This window comes from Poecilia formosa, unplaced genomic scaffold, assembly GCF_000485575.1.
Source record: "Poecilia formosa unplaced genomic scaffold, Poecilia_formosa-5.1.2 Scaffold214, whole genome shotgun sequence".
NCBI lineage: Eukaryota > Metazoa > Chordata > Actinopteri > Cyprinodontiformes > Poeciliidae > Poecilia > Poecilia formosa.
In genome coordinates, this window is record NW_006800153.1 from 230,368 (window position 1) to 252,494 (window position 22,127).

The 22,127-nt window shown below is 37.3% G+C and overlaps 1 protein-coding gene and 1 non-coding gene across 2 annotated transcripts in view; one reads left to right on the top strand and one right to left on the bottom strand.

The window, feature by feature from the left end:
- serpine1 (serpin peptidase inhibitor, clade E (nexin, plasminogen activator inhibitor type 1), member 1) overlaps nucleotides 1-4,033 on the bottom strand; it is a 4,682-nt gene extending 649 nt beyond the window's left edge. The window contains 9 exon segments of the mRNA XM_007567823.2: nucleotides 55-138; nucleotides 930-953; nucleotides 956-1,009; nucleotides 1,254-1,354; nucleotides 1,453-1,651; nucleotides 1,762-1,956; nucleotides 2,401-2,625; nucleotides 2,911-3,149; nucleotides 3,912-4,033. Of these exon segments, the coding sequence (XP_007567885.2) occupies nucleotides 55-138; nucleotides 930-953; nucleotides 956-1,009; nucleotides 1,254-1,354; nucleotides 1,453-1,651; nucleotides 1,762-1,956; nucleotides 2,401-2,625; nucleotides 2,911-3,149; nucleotides 3,912-4,018 (1,228 nt within the window). The 5' untranslated portion in view covers nucleotides 4,019-4,033.
- Nucleotides 4,034-15,318: 11,285 nt separating this feature from the next.
- Nucleotides 15,319-15,392, top strand: trnat-agu (transfer RNA threonine (anticodon AGU)). Its single transcript has one exon. It is a non-coding gene; the product is annotated as a tRNA-Thr (tRNA).
- Nucleotides 15,393-22,127: the final 6,735 nt, after the last annotated feature.

A 22,127-nucleotide genomic window follows, 5' to 3' on the forward strand; every position in this document is an offset into this window, starting at 1 on the left:
ATAGATAAATATATATACATATTTTATGGGAATAAATATATTTAGGGCTGTTACCAGTTTGCTTATGCTGAATGAGGAAGAGGAAAGGTCGGTCCAGTGTGATTTCCTGAACTGCCATACGGGAGAACATGACAGCAGCTAACAAAGAGAAGAAGAGAAAAAACAAATCAAATCGATCAGTTAATTGATTCCATTCACGAGAAACCTCAGTCTTATCACTGATCACTGTAGTGTGTGTTGTCTGCATGATCCAGCTGTCAGCATGAGAGGAACTCAGAGCTTTGCTTAAACTTTAGCTTATGTCTTATAATCTTTAACTGAAATGAGTGAAAGTTTTGAGAATATTATTTCTTATTCTCACTCTCACTCCTACATCCAAAGGAAAGTTTGCACAAGGTATCTGTAACCACCTGTATCCGGCATGAGTGTATATTAACTTTGTGTTAAGATGCAATTTATGTTTGAAAGCATTAAAATGCATCCACTCTGACTTGGTTTGATTCTTGCTGTCAACAGATTGTCAGAGTTGAAATTACTACCAGAAGTCACAGGCTGACCCTGGATCCTTCAAGTGTTTGGGAAAATCTCTGAACTCAAACTTTTGCAGCTCCGTTAAAAATGTCACAGTCGTGTGTGTGTGTGGTTGTGTGTGTGTGTGTGTGTGAGCTGGTGAATGAATGAAGACCATTGTAAATAGCTGCACCATTTATTTGTGCTCTGAAAAAATAATGGAGCTCCAACTTCAAAACATTGTGTTAACTTGTTACATGCAATTGAATTTATGTTTAACATATACAAACTTAATAAACTTAATGCATTTATTTGAATTTACTTAATTAGATTACTTGTAACAAATTAACTCAACATTTTTTTTAAGTTAGATGGCCTGTTTTCTGTCTGTGTTATGAAATATTCAGTGAGCAGTCTACCTGTTACTGATGCTCCCTTGGTTCGTTCACCTCAATCTTCACCCTCTGCAGCACTTTTGAAATGCAAAGCTTCTCATCAGCTGGTAAACAAAAATGGAAACAGATTAGGCACAAAGTGTAAAAATCACCGTCTTTTATTTTGGTATAGAAAAGCTGCATAAATCAAAGCTATTCCACAAAAAAGCGGTTAATACGAAGCAGAATATGAAAAGAAGAGGCATTGCTGACTACAAACAATGTAATGAACTGCAAGTTAATAAGGAGTTTTACATTCACGTGGAACAAGAGTCCATGGATCAAAGTTTTAAACAAACATCAACTTACATGTTATCCGTGTGAAGTCAGCAGTAGCGAGGTTGAACATGTCTCCAAGTCCCATTTTAAGTAAAGCACTCTTCATATTTATGTCAGAATTTAGAGAAAACCTGAAGAAACACACATTCTTTAGTTTGTTAACGGATGTTTAATATGTGACAAGAGAAACAAACGAATGTAGCCCATGGCCACAGCCCTTCTTCCTCACCTGGGTAAAGCCAGCTGTCTGTTGACCTGCCTCAGCTCTGACCTCCACTGCTGAATCTTCTGGCTGCTCAGATCTGCACTGAGGACACTCAGAGGAATTTCAGGCTCAAAGGGTGATACCAGGAGCATACTCAGTGAGTCGCCTTCATATGGTACCTCTATCACATCGTAATCCACCCCATCAGCAGTTACAAATTCACCTGAGGATTTAGAAGGAATGAGAAGGTTCAATTTTGAGTTTGGGTTGGGAAGAACAAATAAAGACGTTTTTTTTCTAGAACCTTCAGTTTGGTTCATTGGCATGGCATACCATAGTTGAAGAGGTTTGTGAGTTTCATCATGTGCACAGGAACAGTGCTGCCATTGGCACAATGGAACATTCTCTCCTGTGTTAGTTTGGGGTCAAAGGGAACTTTCCATAGGCGCTGGAAGTGGAGAGCGTTAAGGAAGACCAGGCGCGTCTCATCGTCCAGGGATCCAGAGGACAAGAACTCTGGGATGGCACCTACAGGAAGGAAGATTACATTCCACTTAGCTGTTTGTATAAAACACTTCACTAACCATAAGATACTTCAGGGACTGGTGCTGTGGAAGGGGCTGCCTGTCTCTCCTTGACTGTTGGGATAGACCCCAGTCCAGTTCTACCATCATGAACAGAACTTTGTTGAAATTTACTGAACTGTCTGTGAACTTGTGTCCTTAAAGGTTTCTCAGTATTATTATTATTATTTCTTAGCATCTATGTTTTTGTTGTATTATTGATTTCCTTGATATGTGCCTGAAATGTCAAGGTATTTGATCAATCTGTCACCTATCAGAAGCTGTGATGAAAGAAACTCTGGGCATAAGAGTTTCTGTGCCCTAAATCTTGGTCTTCTACTTTTAACCGGTACTCCAAGAGTTCTACCTCTCTGAAGATGATTGATAGCTGTTAACAGACAGACAGTACCTGCAGTGTGATCTGAGACCCATGCATTGATAATGCTGACAGCCTGTTCTGGTTTGGTGAAATCCATCTGGTGGGGGTGAGTCTGGAAGGTCTTGGCCAGAGCCCGGCGGAATCGCTTCTCCAGACTCATCTTCCGCTCCACCATCACCCCGCTGGCTATCTCCACCCCATCCTCACTTGACAGATCGCGTTGCAGGAGGCGCTGCTGCCGAGGCATTCCCCGCCCTGCAAGAGAAGCATTTTTGGTTTAGCTGACACAAAACCATAACATGCCCTGGACATGCTAGAAGGAGATAAAAGAGGGGAGGCAGCAAATGGCTAAGTCCAATCTCAGAGTGCAACATTGCTCACAAAACAAGAGCTTGTTGACTTGATTAGATGTCCTTACCTTAAATGGATGCAGTTATAGATTTTTGAGATACATGTTTAGGTTAATGTTACAGTTGATCTAACAGACCTGAAGTACTTCAGGACTTTAGCATTTCTGCACTTCATTTATTTACCACTCACCTTGCAGAGAAAAGCCCATAGCTGCTGTCAAAGCCCTTTGTGTGTTTCCATTCGCGCCAAGCTGAGCCATGGCCATAATGCTCGCCATGCCATAGGGGGAGAACGCCAGGTTTGTGTCTGCAGCGTCCGCAGCGAGCTGAGAGAAAACCTTCAGTCCGAAATCTGTCTGCTTTTCTTGCAGAGACCCCAGGGCCCCTCTGCTGAGGGCCAGCAACACAAATATGCTCACACAGATCATGCTGGGGAGACAGAACCAGAAAAAAATCTGTGGTTGGCTGCATGAAAACTGAATGTTTGTATAAAACACTCACGTCTTCAACTGACTGCACACTACACTGTTTAAACTACTCTGACTCATCCTAACACACACCTGTAAAATATTACAGACATGGGAACATCTAATAAAACTGACGCGAGATTCCAAAAGAAAAGATTTTTTAAAATTGAGTATGAATTCCCAAAAGTTATAAATATGTTAGTTTGAAACAGTATTATAAATCTGTGGTATCTTACATTGTTCAGCACTGATAAAAAACTCTCCTCAATCTTTATGGTTAAAAGACAGAAGATTTTATAACAGGAGCAATAAAATAAAAAATCTATATCAGTAGTATGACAATAAACATTCTAAATCAGTGCATTTTTTTTCTTTTATCAAAATAATTTTTTTAACTTATTCCTTCTTAGAAATACATAGCTGAGCATGGGTGTGAGACACACCCACATTCGTGTGTGTTCAGCTTATTTCTATGGTCAAGGTTTCTGTGCATTCAAATTCAAACAAAGGCCACAGACAGTGGTCGTATTTATGGAGATGAACTTCTGTTTCAGAGTGTACAACAAAGAAATATAATGGGAAAAAATGTGCAATATGTCGCAAAAAGGCACTAAAGATATTTCTGGAAAATGCTAACTAATTGTTTTATTTGAAATGACAGATTTCAAATACAACCATCTAAACATCTGCCAGTGTTGATTTAACAGCTAAGTGTGATTCTTACCTTTTGCTTGGATTCAGAAAGAAAACTAGAGCTGTCTGCTGCTGCTGCTGCTGCTTCACTCTGAAGAACTGAACCAATCTGTCTTTTGTACTGTAGGCAGTAGGCATGATCCCGCCCCACTCCTCAACACAAACACACTTGCACACACACGTACACGCAGAAAAGCCATTAGAGACTCTGACATCATCTGATGCTGTCTGGAGAGACTTCCTCTCTACGAACACACAACCTTTCCGATGTCTCTGCTGACTAAAGCATGACAGAGGATATGGAAAGTTGGATAACTGTTTTTCAGCTTGAACTTGCACGAATCACTGTGCCCCTGTGAGTCATGCAGGAGAAATGGACGGGAAATTCATGGATTTTCTTTGTCCCTGAACATCTGAAAAGAGATAAAAGTTGCTGAACTGATGAATAAATAAACTGTCTGACAGTTTGGTGCTCCGTCATTACATTCTCAATGGAAAGCGCACAGCCATGCCTTGAATGATTTTGTTTTTCCTTTTTTAGTTATTAAATTCTTGATGCATTTATTTGTTGGTATTGTCAAGATGAATGCCACCATATGTGATTTTTCAAGTTTAAAAGAACCCAAATAGAAAATTAAAGTGCGTTTAGATCATTTTTGGGGCATTTGATATTTAAGTTCAGGGATTTTTTTTCTTAACCTTTTTTTTCTTTTTTTTTACCACCTGGAGTAGACTGCAGCACGTCGCCTTTAACTAGATCCAGTAGAGGGGCTGCCCAAAACCCAACAGGCACACACACATGTTAACCCCCCACCATTCCTACACCAATTCACCCAACATAAACACACACAACAATGGACATCATATTCCCACTTGGACTCCCCAAACAAACTCTGTACTGCCAGATCCAGGTAGCATCTCCTCAATGGGACCACATGTCCCAAAAAGAAGAGATGGGTCCCTTCTTTATGGGGTGGAGGGGAGCAGACCACCCAAACCTCCGCAGCAGTCTGGACGTCAGCTGGACACCGCCTAAAACCAGCAGTAAGAAAACCAGCAGATCTGTGTGAAAGTGTCATTAAACACCATGCAAGGAAAAAAACCCTCACCAACTCTCCCCTCAGCACAAAGATGAAAAAACAAAGAGCAGCAGCAACTGGTCAGTGCAGGGACTTTCTGTTAGATCTACCCAGAGTGTTAGCAACACACACATGTGGCCACAGATACACACACCCCAGTCCATTAGACCCATGGAGAGCAACATGTTCAAAATGCCAGCCAGATATTGTTAAACAATTTTTATTTTATTTATTTAACCTTTATGTAACCAGGTAATTTTCAACGATGACACGTTCTGAAAACATTTAAACATTACATAACAGAATACAGAAGATTATCGTAAAACAGAGGGAAAAAATTATAGTATATTTATACTGACTAAACATACTATAACACATGAGCCAACAGTGTTTAAAAGTGGGTCTATTGATCATGTACTGTGGTTTTTAGTGAGTTGATAATGGTTGATATTAAAGTTTGCGTTCTGACTAAAGAAGAAACTAAAGAAGAGCTGCAAAATAATTAAAACAAAAATCTCATCTCAGCAAACACACATATTCTGAGTAGCTTTCTCTGACAAATATGAAATTTTCTTGCTCTTTGCATGCGAAACAGGTAAGGCAGGTAATGTAATATTCAGGTTGACTTTCCTGACCACATGCAGAATCACACGCTAGAAACATGCTAAAAGGTTAGAGGGTTAATTTACAGAATTTTCACATAGAATGAGAAATGTGCTGATGTTCTTCTGTTTGTTCTGAAGATCCAGGAGCCGTTTTGTTTGGAGGATGACTGGATGAATTATGCAAAATGATGAGCTGCTCTGACTAATCATGAATTTTTCCTCTTTTCCTGCACACAGTAAAGTTCCAAGAGTTCTAGTTATTTGTGGGGAATCAACTGTACTGCATCTGTGTTACAGCTATCTTGTCCATTGTCACTTTGAGAATAATACGACAGAACGTGTCACAATGTTTTGTAATATTACTCACTGATACAAGCAGACAGGATAGAGAACATGAACCGATGCTCAGAACTTAGAATGTTGATCACCATTCACAGCTCAGCTCAAACAAACCAGTTTTAACTTGGTCTCATCTACAAACTTGTGAATTTGACAAATTTGTTCGCAGAATGTGTTCATTGACAAACACATTAAGATTATAAAATGCAGGGGTTCAGCACAATCCACATAAGGAGGCCTTAGTCCTTGGTGCGGCTGTCGCAGGTTTGATTCCCGGCCTGGGGATGTTTGTCACATGTCTTCCCTCTCTCTTTACCTACTTTACTGTCTTAGCACATTCAAATGAAGGCTACTAGAAAAGAACTTAAAAAGGAGAATTGTAATATGCTTGGGACCTTGTATTTCCGGACAGAGCATGTTTCCACAATTACAGCATGACTTGAACACACCATCCTTCCTGTCTTCCTGTAAATCTGTTTATCTGTAAAAGACAATGCAAAAGAAAAAATCATCTGGATTGTTTGGGTTTCTGCTGCTCAGGTAGCATTTTCTAATGTTCCTAACTTGTCAAGACTGGTCTTGACAAGTATCAGTCATAAGCAGAAGACTGGAACCGGGACATTTCATTACTCACTCAAATTACTGAGCATGTCTGTCCTAGCAGGAGTCCTTAGTAAAAACTCATCAACCCGGTGAGGAACCTGGACAGCTTGGAGGTAGAATATTTGATGTGGTTGTATGACTCGATGTGATCTGCTGGGTTATTTTTTTGGGTTTTTTTTAGATAGAAACACCTTTAAATAATTAACTGAGCCTGCTGTACAGTTTAATAACCAGGATAACTGGAGTGTTTTATGTGCGATTGAATTGAAGGGATTTTTTCTAAGTGCCTCGAGGCGACAGTTGTTAATTGACAACATATAAATAAACTGAGCTGAAATTGAACTGGCACTTTTTACTCGTAGAGAACAATTTTATTATTTATCCAAGCTTTGTGGGTCAGTTCCCTCAAGCAATGTCATCAGAAATCCTTCAATAAAGTTCCCATTGATACTCTTCACAGTATATATTTATCGTATGCTGCCATGTTGTATATACATGTTGCACATCTTTGCATGGACATGGTGTTTTGGGGAAGAGTTATTACCGCATTCTAAAGCATAGATTTTAGGCCTGAGCTGACCCAAAATTCAGGCCGAGTCGAGAGAAAAGTAATCAGCTTGATGGTGAGTTCAGGGTGCGGTGGTGCTCGCGCTTCTGTGGTGTGTTTTTTAGCCTTATATGTACAGCACAGAGAAATTTAAACGAGAATGCTCCCTATAAAAGTTATGTTAATCTACTTGCTGCAGTCTAAACAGAGGAGCAGGCAGTCTACTCTGCTAAGGAAAGAAAGAAATGAAGGTGCAGAAGTTCATCAGACTGTAACAACTCAATCACTTCCCAGGTGATTTGCGCTTGACTCACCCTGCAGTTACAACAAGCAACAACATGGAGCTGGAAGATGTTACACAAAAACTAAAATGGGAGAGGTTACAATCCTTATTCAAAGTGTAACCAAAAAACAAAAGCAGAAATATCTTAATTTATGTAACATATTGCATCTATTTCAGGCTCAGGCAGATAATTAAAGTTAGTTTGCAATAGTTAGTTGCTAAGAATATGCCTAAAAGATATATTATTAAAAACTAAAAAATTAAATGTTACTTCAAATTTTTAATCTATTCTTTAAGATATGGTAATTGCCTGAACCATAATTATATTGTTTGCTCAGTTCTACTTATAGAACATATAGTCCTGTCTTTTCAAACATCATAGCTTAAATTCTGCAAATTAAATAAAAAATAAAAACAAATCAAAATGAACAGAAAAGATTTAAAAGGAAACCTTAGTTTAAAAATAAAAAACATTAAAGGGGCCGTATTATGCAAAAATTAGTACTTTCAATAGATTAAAAAATTTGATCCAATAATCACACTCTGGCGCTGCAATTAATCACTACTAATCATAATTAAGCACTATGTCTAAGTTGTAAACTTAAAATATAAATATGCTTGCGGCTGTGCAAGTCCTTCCTGCTGCACTTCAACCAAGTAATATGCAAACTCATTTTTCATGAGTGTGTGTAGCAGAAAGCAGGTAATGCCGTCACCCAGAACTCAATTCTGACTAAAGGAAACTTACTCCACTACATGCATACAAGTAGGAAATTTGTTCCAGAGACAAAAAACAGATACGATTTTATTTTCCAGTTGTTGCCAATTGGGCTTTTCTTTACAACATTTACTGGATTTTAGAAGGTGTTTATATATCTTAACATTACCTCTCAAGGTAATTTTTTGCCAAAAGTGACTTTGGCAACAAAAGAAAGAACAAAAAAATCCATCAAATTTAGGACTGTGAGCATACTGAAGTTCCTGTCATTGTGTGTCAGAAAAGCACAAAACCTGTCAGTTCTTTTGAAGCCCTGCAGATCAACAAGCAGCTGATTCATGTAAGAAGAATCCCTTTTTTCAGCAGTTCTGCTGCAGCGGAGGTCACCCTGCTGTTCATTCAGTTCACTTTCCCTTCATTGTCAAGAGAGATAATCAACATTCTTACTGTAATATGGAAAAACTTCCACATCCCCCAGGATCTGATAGATTCCATAAAAGGCTGTGAAGGGGAACTTGGTTGGTACCACCCACTCATGTCTCTGTGTGTTTATTCACTGTAACTGGGGCTCACCACATCCATTGTGTGTCCTTTTCTCCCAGACACCTAAAACATGATGATCATTGAAAAGTTATTTTTGAGATAATGTGAGGGTCTATTGAGCTTTAAGTGTATATCTGCTGTTGTTGATGGAAGTGATGAAGGCAGAGGATGAGAAGTAGTCTTTGGCTGTCAAGTGATTGTAAAACCCAGATTATTTAGGAGGTTTAAACTGGCAGGTGGAGCTATTATTTGCCAGATGATGGGAAATTAATCCCATCAACATAAAGGAACTTGGATATACAATAATCTCAGGAAGATATTACCAAATGCAAGCCTTGTTATGGCTAGATGATTAATTTTATGTAATTTCTTATCCTCCAATGGGAACACCTTAAATTTGGAGAGTTTGATGTGTAAGAGCAACTAATCCAACAGCCAAAAAATTATCTGGAGGTTTTCAACTGTTTTAGGGTCATGTTGATGAACTGAATCCTAAAATCACATTGGTTTTGCTCAACCAGGTCAACTTTCTGAACTTTGGAGCAACATGAGCATCAAAATGCAGGACTTGTTCTCACATCTGGAGAATCTGATCAATGAGTGATGAGCAGGAGGAGAGATTCCATCAGGACAGGACAGAGACGGAGAATTTTACACAATGAAGAAGTAATGTTCAGTTCACATGTAATTAACAGTAATTATTATTCAATTTACACAAATCTAAGTTTGTAACATTTAATTAATACACTCTGTGAGCAACAATTTTTTTCTTATAAAACCAGTTTTGGATGTAAAATATTAATGGAAATGAACTGATGATGTCATAACAATGTCATCAATTTAGTCAGAAGATCAGATTTTTCAAAATCAAATAAGAATAAAAACCTGACCTGATTGGGAAACACGGATCTCATTTTTGGGATAAGTTGTGCAAAAATAGTCCTAACTCAGTTGAAAAAACAAAGACAACTTCCAAAGAATCATTTTTTGTAACCCAGTGTTATGTACTTTCATATTACATTGAGTAAAACATTTCAAGTCTTTATTTTTTGGTACTTTTGATGATTATCATTTACAGACAATAAAATTCTAAAATTCATTCTCTCAGAAAATGTGAACATTACATAAGGCCCTGTCCCTCCGCCGCCCTCTGGAACAGATTTTTACCTTATCTGTGTTCCACAGACTCAGTGACACTGAGCAGAAGAATGCAGAAAGCCCGCTTCCAGATGCTGGAAGGTTTCTGGAAATGAATCCATCCCATTTTTGTAGATGATCTGTTCAGTGATGTTGATTGTATTCTCTTAATTTAACATTTTATGCTGGAAAAGGTGATGAGGTAATGTTTGTTTTATTTGTGTCTCTGAAATTAACACTTCAAACGCTCATTCAAATATTTAGAACAAATGCGAAATGTAAATTTGCCAGCATCTTGTTTTAGAAGAGAAGCTGTTCTAAAAGTGACTAAGCAGAGCTGAATCCTGTTCCCTCTCTGATGAATCACCGGCCCTTTAACCACAGAAATCTTTCCTCTGCTGTTTCTCCTGCTTTCCTTGACAACCGAAAGAGAAACTTTTCAGATCTGTTAGCAGAGCTCAGGAATTGGCCTTGTGTCATGGTTCCTCAAATAGCATCTTATATAATTGTCATCAGCAAACATCAATGCTTTTAGCAAAAGTGAAGGGGGGGTATCACTGAAAACCACAAAATTGTTTCTGCAGAACAAAGGAAAACATCAAATAACTGAAATACGCTGCTGTTGCGCTTTGTGTGTTTACCCAACCCAACACACACCAGGATTACTTAACTTTCCGTGTTACCCCAACCCGCCTTTTCTGTCATGGAAAAGCCATTCACACTAATCAAAGAAATATTATGTAAGTAGTGAGATTTTATCCACAACCTCTATAAAGGATCTTTGTGTTTTCCAGGTTCAAGGAAAAGACATTTCAAAGGAAACAAATTAAATTCAAGTCCTGTTCAGTCTGTAGCCTATGGAAGAGGATTAGGGCCATTGAAAAAAAAAAAGAATTCTGTCTTTAATCTCAGAATTCTGACTTTAATGTAAGAATTCAGACTTCTGAGATCAAAGTCAGAACACCTAAACATAAGAACATAGGTGAAACACAGGTACGTGAGAACTTTTACTTTGTGTTAACCAGACTTCTCAGAATTCTGACTTCTGAGATTAAAGTCAGAATTCTTTATTTTCTGTGGCCCTAATCTTCTTCCGTAGGGCCATAGACCTAAAACACAAAACATGAAAAGTAATAATAAAAAAAAAATCAATGTTAATGAAACTAATAAAGCTGCTAAAAACTGCTTGCAGAAGTGGCCATCTAGCACTATACAGATTGTAAATTAAGAAATACAGATTTATTTCACAAATTAAAATTTTATTGAAAACTCCATTTATTTCAGGAACTTTAAGTGAAACATCATATTGATTAATACACAAAAGGTATTTATTTCGGTTAATCATGATGAATTTCTGCTTACAGTTAACGAAATCATAACATTTGCAATTAAAATATTACATTGAACCAATAAAACAAAAAACATTTTATACATAAATGTACACTTAATGAAAATTATGTTTAAAAGTACTTTTAATCTGACAAATCAGTCTCATTGGAATGCATGTTCTAGTGTATTGAATGTACTTTTTTGAAAATGCTTGTGAGGAGCAGTCATGGCAACAGACACCGAGTTTGAAAAACAAGTTTAATTTATGGACTCCAGATGTGGTAGCAGACGATCGACCGCCAAGACCTAAACATGCCTGGAACACACAGTAGGTATGTGATAACATTTACTCTGTGTTGACCAGAACCCTCTAGAAGAGATGCTGTCCAGTGATCAGTGAGACTTCACTGTGATTGGGTCACGGTTTCCTCATGATTTGGTTGTACTGCTTCAGGCTGCAGTTTGTAATAAGACTTTGTTGTTCAATCATAGTCCAGCATTTAGAGTCTTATTCCTGAAGCAACACCACACCAACATGAGGACACTGATAGAAGACACCATACCTGTATTCCCACTAAAGTCAAACACCCAGCGAGTGTAATGCCTCGCTGGCCTTACACACACTGCATAATCACTTCATTCTTCTCATTTCGTTTGGTGATGATTTGGCTCCAGTGGCAGCTGGCTACGCCGGAGCAGATACAGCCATGGACTCTGAGAACCAAGGTCCAAAGGCACATTTCCCCCACCACACCAAGCTCCCAGTCCTGACACTCAGAACCACCACTGCACCAGTGGTAGAGAAAATGCTCCTGCTCCCAATCTTCAAACCCAGACAGTGAACCGACAACAGGGGTGTGGAAAGACCCCAGGCCTCCCTGCGCCCACTCAGATGAGGTAATTCTGTTTTCTGGATGTGGGAGGACACTTTCCGGCCCAACGTTCTCTCAGAGTGGGATCTGGAATACAGATGTGTTCGCTGTTGTGGTTCATCTCCTTCAACAAACAAATGACTTCATCTGCACAACAATGTCCTGCTGTTGATTCAAAGCCAACCCAAGGCACAAACAAACCAAGCTCTAGCTCTGGGAGCCAAACCATCAGGGGCCACCCATAAAAGCTTGAATTTTAGCAAGAAGGCAATTTCAGCATAGGCAATTTTTTTTTTAAATTAAACTTATAAAATATACATAATAATATATATAAGATTTAAAGGTTATGTCAAGTTTACTTTGAAAAAGTTAAAAGTAGAATCTTTGTTTATTTTCTTAAAATGGTTACTGTCATGTTGTAAAGTTTGAAAGAGGACCCAGAATCAAAAACCCTCCATGATGATGATGAGCTTTAACGACCAGAAAACAAAGAGAGCTTTGAGACAAGAAGATCAGGACACGGAACCCAGAGGAGTGCAACAGAAGAGTCCTGCAAGGATAAAAAACAAGTTTCAGTTCAATACTGTTAAGCGTTCCTGCTCAGTCTGCTGACCGTGGTCAGAAGACACAGGGGAGATCTTCCTCCAGGGCCGAAGTCTCTACTTCGTGGTTAACTCCCTCACTCGCTCTGAACATAAACCACGCGGTGGCACGGAGGTGGTTGGAGGTTCACTTTAATAGCTCTGGCTAACAGGTAAAGGCTGCACTAGACTTTTCTTAGTAGCCGCTGCTCCGGTCGTCGTTCACACTCACTCCGCCACACATACCGTCTCTCTCTCGCTCCTTAAGCATGCGGGTTTCAGCACTGTATTCCAGTTTTTAAAAGTCTATTAATACAAAATAATTTAGCTAACCCTACAATCTGCAAATTTAGCAGATCAACTGCAATCTGCTAAATTAGAAAGAAAACTTTGATTCAAACTTTGTTTGATAAGTATGTAAATTGGAATAGATTAGATTGACTTTTTCAACAAAACGTCTTGAGATGACATGTTTTGTGAATATAATTGAACTGAATTGAACTTTAACTGAACTTTGTTTCTGTCTGTTTGTTGATTCTGTTAAACGTTCTCCATGGTGGACCTGTTGCTAATAAACTCTTTTGTTTTTACTCTGAACTCATGGTACATTAGTGGAAACCATCACTACTGCAACACATCGCACCATCAGCCCTTCTGACCAACACTTTTGTTCTGCCGTCCAAAAATACATCTTAGGTTTATTGGCCTCTATAAATTGTCTTTAGTCATTGGTACATGAATGCATTGTTGTGCTGCTGGTGGATGGACCAGCTACTTGACGTAGGATGGAAACTACCCCACGCCAGTTGACAGTTGGAGGAAGGCTGCATGAGACCAAAAAATAAATAAGCATATACAGAAAAAAGTGGAAACACATCTCAAAATGTTTTACCATTTTTATAGACTGGCCCACCAGTCACAGAGGATTATAATATTGAGGACTTGGCTTATTTTATATAAATAATCAAAGAGACAACTGGATGATTCAAATCAACATATCTTATTTTTTTAGTCTGTAAACAACTCTGTCACTACTATCATGCTGATTAGTCCCTTCTGTTGTGTTCCTGCTTCTCTTGTTAATTTTTACAAACATCATCATGTGGATTTCTTTAGAAAAGACAAAGTTAAATAGTAAAATGAGGTGGGGATATTTTTACAGGAGGAAGTTACATTGTTTTGTTGTTAGTGACTTTGGCCTATGATTGTTTTGTTATGACAAGGCAGAGAATTAAAAGAACATTATGTTTGTTCCAAATGATGACTGTTGTACTAATAGAGTAAGTATGTGGTTAGGGAATAGGAAGCCCAAAAAAAGCCTGTTTTTCGGATAAGAACCAGGAAGTTACTCATGGAAACCATAACTACTACACACTGAAGATGTGTGTGCTTCTATTTTAAGAACATTGATGAACGGAAAGTTGAAATGTTTCTGTCTTTTCAGCCTAAAGGGAGAAAAAAGAACCTTTACAGTCTCAAATGAATCACAGATGTCTCTGCTCTCCATGACAACATGTTTTTTTTGTGTGTGTTCCTGCAAGGAGGACTTTCAGGATTGGGCCTTGGGGATTTGGTAGTGGAGCGCTAGGGGAGTGATTTTGCCATTAAAAATGTGACTAAATATAGTCCCCTGCAAAGGGATTTTTATTGCTGCTAAGTTACACAATTTAATGTACAACCCTAATCGTCTTCAATGCATTCATATGTCATTCAGGTACTGCTTCTTACAAAGAAATGCTTTCAGCTAAGAAAGTTTTATGCCACTTTAAAACTCACACTGAGAGTTCACAAGTCAGAAAAGACAAGCACTTTATTATTTCAACATTTCCAATAGATGTTTTTAAGCAAAACTTTGCTTACATTTAAATCTAGATTTTCTTAGCATTGATCTATTATTTTCAATTAGCAATACCATCCCATTGTTTGTCTAGTTCTGCTCATAAAATCTGTCATTCTTGACTTAGTTTGAAATCTTCATTAAAGGTTACTAATCAAAGCTTTTAAGCACAAAATGTTTCCACTGGATACAGACTGGAGGAACATGCTAACCAAGAGTGCATTGGTCAAAAGGTCCTGTGCAACCTGGCTTCATTGTTTATTCTTATCATATATGGAATTATCAATAGATTTGCTTATTTAAATGGTTGAAACAGTTTTTCTGCATTCCACATTAGGTATATTTGATTTTGAAATATTACACTTTTAAAACTATTTTATGTTGCTTTTACTCTTTTAGTTGAATTAGTGCGACTTTTTATACAGGTTTTTTTAAGGTTTTTATTTATTACATTTACTCCCAATTATGAAAGGCTTGGTCCTCTATGCCGGAATTATTATTGGCCATTTTTAAAAATACTCACAATTTTATATATAAAAAAAATCCTAATTACTAAATCTGTGTTCCTTTCCAGGGCTATCACACCTGTATTTATGATACAGTAACTGGCACATCTGGTTAAAATATTCTTTTTCTGTCGTATCTTTTAACCTTGGATTGGACCCGTACAACTGTGACCTGTTATTTATAACTAGTAACATCTGAAAGACCAATTATGGCTGCTTTGACGACGAACGTAAACGTTTTTCATAATTTAGACAGAGCTTGTCAACGAGCTGAAAGGACACTGGCGAATGTAAGTACGTACCTCCAACTTGCCACATGTCGGCGGTAGTCAACCGACGATCATAAAATATGAACCGAAGATCATAAAATAAAATCAACATCATAAAAATGTGCCATAAACTGGAACTACTCTACGCTATGAATGTTGATAAGTAGTACCATTGTCGTGTGACGACAACGGCGCCGTGGCTTAGTTGGTTAAAGCGCCTGTCTAGTAAACAGGAGATCCTGGGTTCGAATCCCAGCGGTGCCTTTTCTGTTTCAGAGTTAATTTCTTTCGGTGATTTGTGTTCTGTAATGCCTATGACTCTTCATAGAGTATTAATAGCCAACTCAATAAACTGTTCTTTTCAATTAAAAACCTTTCCTTTAACCTCTAGTTTTCTTTTTTATAATACAACACGCAATATCTCCGACGCTCCATTTTGACTGCTATGTGCTGTATTGAGGAGCCGCCTTATGGAGTCAGTCGAGAAAGTAAATACAGTCAAAGCACATTCTGCTTGGTTGTTCGTAGGTTCTGAGCTTCTACTTGCTGCAGCAGACAGCAAGCATTCATTAATCAATAGTAAAATATTGATAAAGAGGTTTTACCATTAATCTCATTTCCTGTAAATTCACTTCTCACTCAGCCAATCAAGAATAACATTCAGTTCAAATTCCCTCATTGGCGAACGTCAGTGATGTCAGTAGTTTAATGAGACGGGGACTTCAACAATTAGTACTGTACAACACGTGCACGCGCGCGTGCACGCACACACACCCACGCGCACACACAAAATGTGTTATCTTTCTTGTGGTTCAAGTCCATTAAACAGTCAAAGGTCAGCAGGGTTTAAAAAATCTTATGATTTTCTTCCTTGTTATTCTCACAAATAAAGTGTGAGCTGTTCAATATCTGATCAGAGATATTGTTGGCCGTAAAGGCTAAGCACCTTTCAGCATTTCAGGAAAAGCATTTTCATCTCATTGCTTGCAGTTCAATTATGAATTGGACCAAAATTTGGTCAATCAAAGTTCAAAACTTTGAAATGAAAAAGAACAAACAGACTTAAGTAGACTTTACTGAAATTAAACCTTATCAACAAAACATAGCAAACCTACGTGGTCTCCTAGAGAGCAGTTGTTTTCTTTCTCCCTTTTTCTCTCCCTTTTTTACTCTCTCTTTTCCTCTCCCTCTCTTTCTCTGTCTATCTCACTCTGTCACTCGGTTTAGATTTAAATGTATTTTCATTTTACAGAGAAATTTGTTGATCCAAGTCTTTCAGGATGGACAGTCTGCTCGCCACTAGCGTCTTCAACAGATCCTCTATCATATTCAGGTAGGGACTATGGCTGGGCCATACATTTATCCTTTTTAGTCAGATGTGACATGTTGACGAAAATCAAAAAGATTATTTTAAACCAAAATCTCCAAAGGCTATTAAAAATCCTGGGCAAACAGGAAACCTGTCCTAAGGTTTTGGTTTATGTTGTAAAAATGAAACCAGGATCAACACTTCAAAAGGTTTTCCATCTTATTGTAACATTTCTCCCATACATTGCATCTGAAAAACCAATAAACCACTCAGGAGGAAAAATTAAAAAGCAGCAATAACCTGGTTGCATGAGTATGAAAACCCCTTTTGTTGTTGTTGTTGTTGTTGTTGTTGTTAAAATAAATAACCTAAGCTTAGATCCAAATACAAAAAAATAGAATCATATTAAATGGGTCAATCCAGAGAAATAATTTTTGAAAAAAAAACTCTGCAGGCACTACAGGACTAACAAATAATGTCCTCACAATTTGATCGATTTGTTGGACTTTTGAATGGTAGCATGAGCAAATATTCAAAAAGGTTACATATAGTATGCTGATTGACTTCTACCAACAGGTCGGAAGGTTGTAGTTCAATAAGAAGTGGCTTCAACAAAGACTTAGTTTCAGGGCGTGAACACTCATGTTATCTAACCAGATTATTGCAACCGTTTTGTTTGTTGGAGGACTCCACCTCAAACCCGACTCCTGAGTCGCTTTATTTTAAGTCTTGCTGCATCAGAATTCCAGTTACTCAGTCTCTATGCCAGCCTACAGCTGTTACTGTAGCAGCTTCTCTTTGAGTTTTCATTTGATTGTTTACTAAGGATTTTACCTTGGAAGACGTAAGGCAAACATTTAAGATCAATCTATACTCCTTTTACATCTTCAGGACTAACTTTTATGTATGGAAGATCCAAAAACAACATGAAATCAGGCCAAAGTTAATCCAGTGAACAACAGCAACTGCTATAAAACAGGTTTGAGTAACACCTCCACAAGTAACAACATGACATTTGACATTGAAAACTTTAAATAGAAACAGTTGTCAAACATTTTTTATTGTTTGCATGTGTTTGTGTGAGTGGGGAGGGGGGGTGTACTACTCTAAAGCAGCTTGGGATGCTCTCCTAAATGCTTCGTGCTTTTTTTCCACTGGTTTGTGTGTGTGCGTGGGCGTGCGTGTGTGTGTGTGTGTGCGTGTGTGTGTGTGTGTGTGTGTGTGTGTGTGTGTGTGTAGCACTGCACTTTCAGGTATGCAGTGGGTCTGTTAGCATAAAAGAGCAAAGTTTTCATGATTTCTGCTATGTTTAAATATTGTTTGTAGAACGGATAACAAAACGACAGCGCTGAGGACAGGAAGTGATCAGATAACACTGACTCATGGGTTTCCAAACACATTACATGCCAACCTACACTAGCATCAAATTAACATTAATAAGTAGTTGACATTCAGTTTAAAAAACAGATTAAATGAACTGAGATGACTGTGCTGCACCCAAATTCCACACCAAAGTCCAGCTACAGAAAACAAACCAAATAAAGTCTTTCTTGCCTTCAGGTGGCCTGTCGCCTTAATCCAGACATTCTTTGTTCTCTGTTTTCAACTATTTTAAAGGGTTAATGTCTTCATTGTTTTGACGGTTCTAGTCTTCCACTATTCTAGTTCAGTTAATGAATCAGTGAACTAATCGATTCATGAATGAGTCATTTCTTCAGGCGACAAGTTGTATGTCAGCCTTCACTACGAAGGACAACAGAGGTCACCTACTGTTATTTAACCCTTTAACTGTCACCCCAAATACACTTACTTACATGCAAGTTCATGACACCAGTTTCCTTGTGACAGTTTAGCTGTGAACTTTAGAAAAAAGCCAGAAAGATTTATATTCACCCTCACACACTTTTAATGATAGGATAAATAAACACTGAAAGTAAAAACTAAAAAGTGAACTATTTTAAACATGTTTACTGTTGATCAGCTGGCTGTACCACATCCTGTTGACAACAGTGGGAGGAACACAATGTCCAAAATTAGTACAGTCCACTTTAGGAAGATCTGAAATCCTAATGAGATTTGTCCATACTCATGTTTATACATTTAAGCTATGACATATGAATACAGATTCAGTATTAAGTAGGTGTGTGAAATAAAGTGGCCAGTGAATTTATCTATGTTTGTTATCAATTAAATAAATACATACGTTTGTAGCATGAATAATGGGTGTTTCAATCATCTAGTATTTTAACAAATTTTCTCAGCACAGAAATATCATTATAGGAAAAAAGTTGTTCTTGTACAACCACTGAATTGTAAACTAAAAGGTACACATTACTTCTTCTTTTTAGAACATGTTTTGCTAGATAAATAACAGCGTATATAATAATGTTTTACACATGAAATTGCATATATTTTCTTAGGACCTAATGAAGAAGAGATTTTAAATTTGTATGGAATATTATGGACATTTTTACCTGTGATTATGTAATTGTGATCGTTTTAGTGGGCCATGTTTTTTGCCAAGCTAAATGCCATTGAACTGAATGGCTGAAAATAATAAAAGTAATACTTGTAAAACCACTTGACCCAACCTGCAGTCACCACACCCGAACACACTGATCTTAGAAATTGCTCTGTCTCATCAAATAAAATACTTAGGCACACAATTTTGAGATGATGGGTGGAGGAGGAAGAGACATGACTTTACTGTGAAATTACATGACAAATAGCAAGTTGCTTGGAAACCGTATGCTTATGAAATCTGTCTTTTAAAACAAAATAACAATAAGAAGAAGAATTGTTCTTTGAACAATTTTCTCCAGTTAAGTATTTTCTTCTAGACAAACAAACTAATGTAAACTCTGAATTTATTTATTGTGGGATATATTTACCCCTGTGTGTTATGTATGTTAATTTTTAACAAGGCCATTCTACCTAGTTGACTCTTTTTTTTTTCTTTTTTTTTTTGCATTGTGCCTTAAATGTCGGTTTGTGCCTTTCGTGACCTTTAACATCCAGCAATGCTGCACACGCCTCTAGAGTCAGGAGGAGTCTGGAGTCCTCCTGACTCTCAGGCTTTCAGACTGGACTGCTGCCAGCATGCACTCACACAGTAGTTGTTCACACTTGCAACTGATATTAGGGAAATTCTTTATAAGAATGTCTTAAATGCTACTTACAACTTCATTTCTTCATTCTTGCAACCAAAGACAATTAGCAGATTTACTGGGTGAAAAGAAGGTTCAGATTCTTTAACTGATTCTAATGTGAAAGTTTTCTGACTCCTCTATTCCTGATGGCCAGAGAACTAATGGATTCAGTCTAGAAGAGATTAGAAGCATTTTTAGAAGTAACAAAAGCAAAATGGTATTTGGCTTTAGATGACTTTTTCCCTGATATAATTCTTTGTTAACTCAGCTAAATGGTTACAGAGAGAAATGACTTCTGACACTGAAAGGACACTAAAGTATAAACAATTCAAATACTGATGCAGAAAATCAGAGCTCGAATTAAATGAGTTACCTAAAAGTAAAAAAAAAATAAAATAAAAAAAGCAGCACATAATATGTTATATTTTCTTTATTAGCTGTTTATTTGCTTGACTGTTAGTAGCTTTAAGGTTATTCGAACCTTATTGGTGCAAAGGATGTGAACAAGGGGCTGTGTGTTATGAACTCTAAATACATTGCCAGCTTTTGCTCAAGAAACCCACAGCAGTGTTGATAATGGAAGAAAGAACAGGACGGAGATCTTGTTCTTAGTAATAAAACCTCACAAAGTGCAGGAGTAGCAAAACTTTTCTTCAGAAATAGTTTCTATTGAAACTGAAGATATTATCTGGAAGATTACTAAAGGTTATTAAATATGAAAATAAATTCAGTAAAGTCAACTTTACTGAATGTATGCTCCTATGACTAAAAGTGAACCTTGTTTTTTTTTCTCTCTCTCTCTTTTTAAGAAATATGCTATCAAGTTACATGATTCTATCAGGTGACTTTAGTTGTGTTGTTGATGATTTGGGAATCATGTGGAGCCACAATGTGGCTTTTTTGGTAATACTTTTTTAGTATTTTTTTAATATGGAGCATGCTCTAACCTTACAAGGACTGCAGGAGGCGCTGCTGAGCATGGGAAAGAGGTAAAGCTCCAGGATAGATGGCTTTCCTGTGGAATTTTCTAAATCATGCTGCTCTGCATTGGACATCCTCAGTATCAGTGTAGAGAGGGGAACGTGTTGCAGAGCTGTGCTCACTGTTGTTCCTAAGAAGGAGAATCTATATGAGATAAAGAATTAGAGACCTGTCAGTCTGTTATGTGCTGATTATAAGATCTTCCCAAAAGTCCTGGCTTGCAGATTGAGAAAAGTGATCAAGTTATACATGTTGATCAGTCTTATTGTATCCCTAACAGATCAATAAGAGATAACATATCATTAATTTGAGATTATTTGGACATAAACTTTGCTCTGATTTCCCTTGACCAAGAAAAGGCATTTGATTGGTTGTAGCACCAACGTCTCTGGAACAGTTTGAAAGCTTTTGGTTTCTCCTCTGGTTTCATGTCCATGATTAAAACCCTCTATGATAACATTGATACTGAAGGTCAATAATGGCTTAAGTTCTCCTTTTAATGTAAAGACAGATATTCAATAAGGTTGTGTAATATCAGGAATGTTGTATTTGTTAAGTATTGAACCTTTGTTACGTCAAATCACAAAAAGGTCACAAGGCGTAAAACTAAATTACATTTTTTTACTTTTCCATCTTTCTGCACATCCAGATCATATTATTGTAGCTACAACAGGACAGTCACATGTACTTATTTTAACTGAAATTATCATTGTTTTGGTTGAATTTCCTCATCCAAAGTCAATTAGAGTAAGAGTAACTAATTTACCTGATGAATTAAAATGGGTTCAAAATGGTTTTAAACATTTGTGTGTTTACTTGAAGTCTTCCATCAGATGGAGGTTGGACATCCATTGGCTATAACTGGAACCTGTCCTCAACAATCTTGTTTAGGTTCACCCTGGAACAATATGGCAGTGACTTCAGACCTGTTGATGAAAAGGTGTGTTACTAAGATAGAGATCTTTAGATATGATGCTGATGAACGTTAAGCAAGTGTTATCAGGAGAAGACGAAACACTGATAACTGGCGGGTTTAAATTGTGTATTAAGCCACAGCTGAAGGATTTTGAATGTCCTGGTCTTTGTTTTTAGAAAAGGAAAAAAAAATGTATGAACACCACTGGTTTCTGTGAATGGAAAGACAATGCATAAGAGATATGCTAAGGCTTTAAGCTAGGTAAAGCTAAAAGATAAAAACATATTTATAATCCTTGGAATCATGAGTGTTTCATTCATACCATTTTCATTAAAGCTCATGTTCTCCAACAAAAAATGTGTTTACGTTGCTTATGTAAAATTTAAAGGAGGATGTTACAATAAACATGAGCTTGTCTCACTGTAGTGATGCCTTTTCTGTTGGACTGTAACTATCATTATTATTTCATTAATTTTATTACTACCTGAGAACTTATAACTTTATGTCATGATGTCATGATAATGGTTCATATGAGCAACATTCAAATATTTTTATATAAAAAAAATAATAATAATTTTCACTGTTTTTGGCTTCAGTCTGCTCCTCTTCTGCCTCACTCTGTTTTTTCACACCTCTGGTCTTTT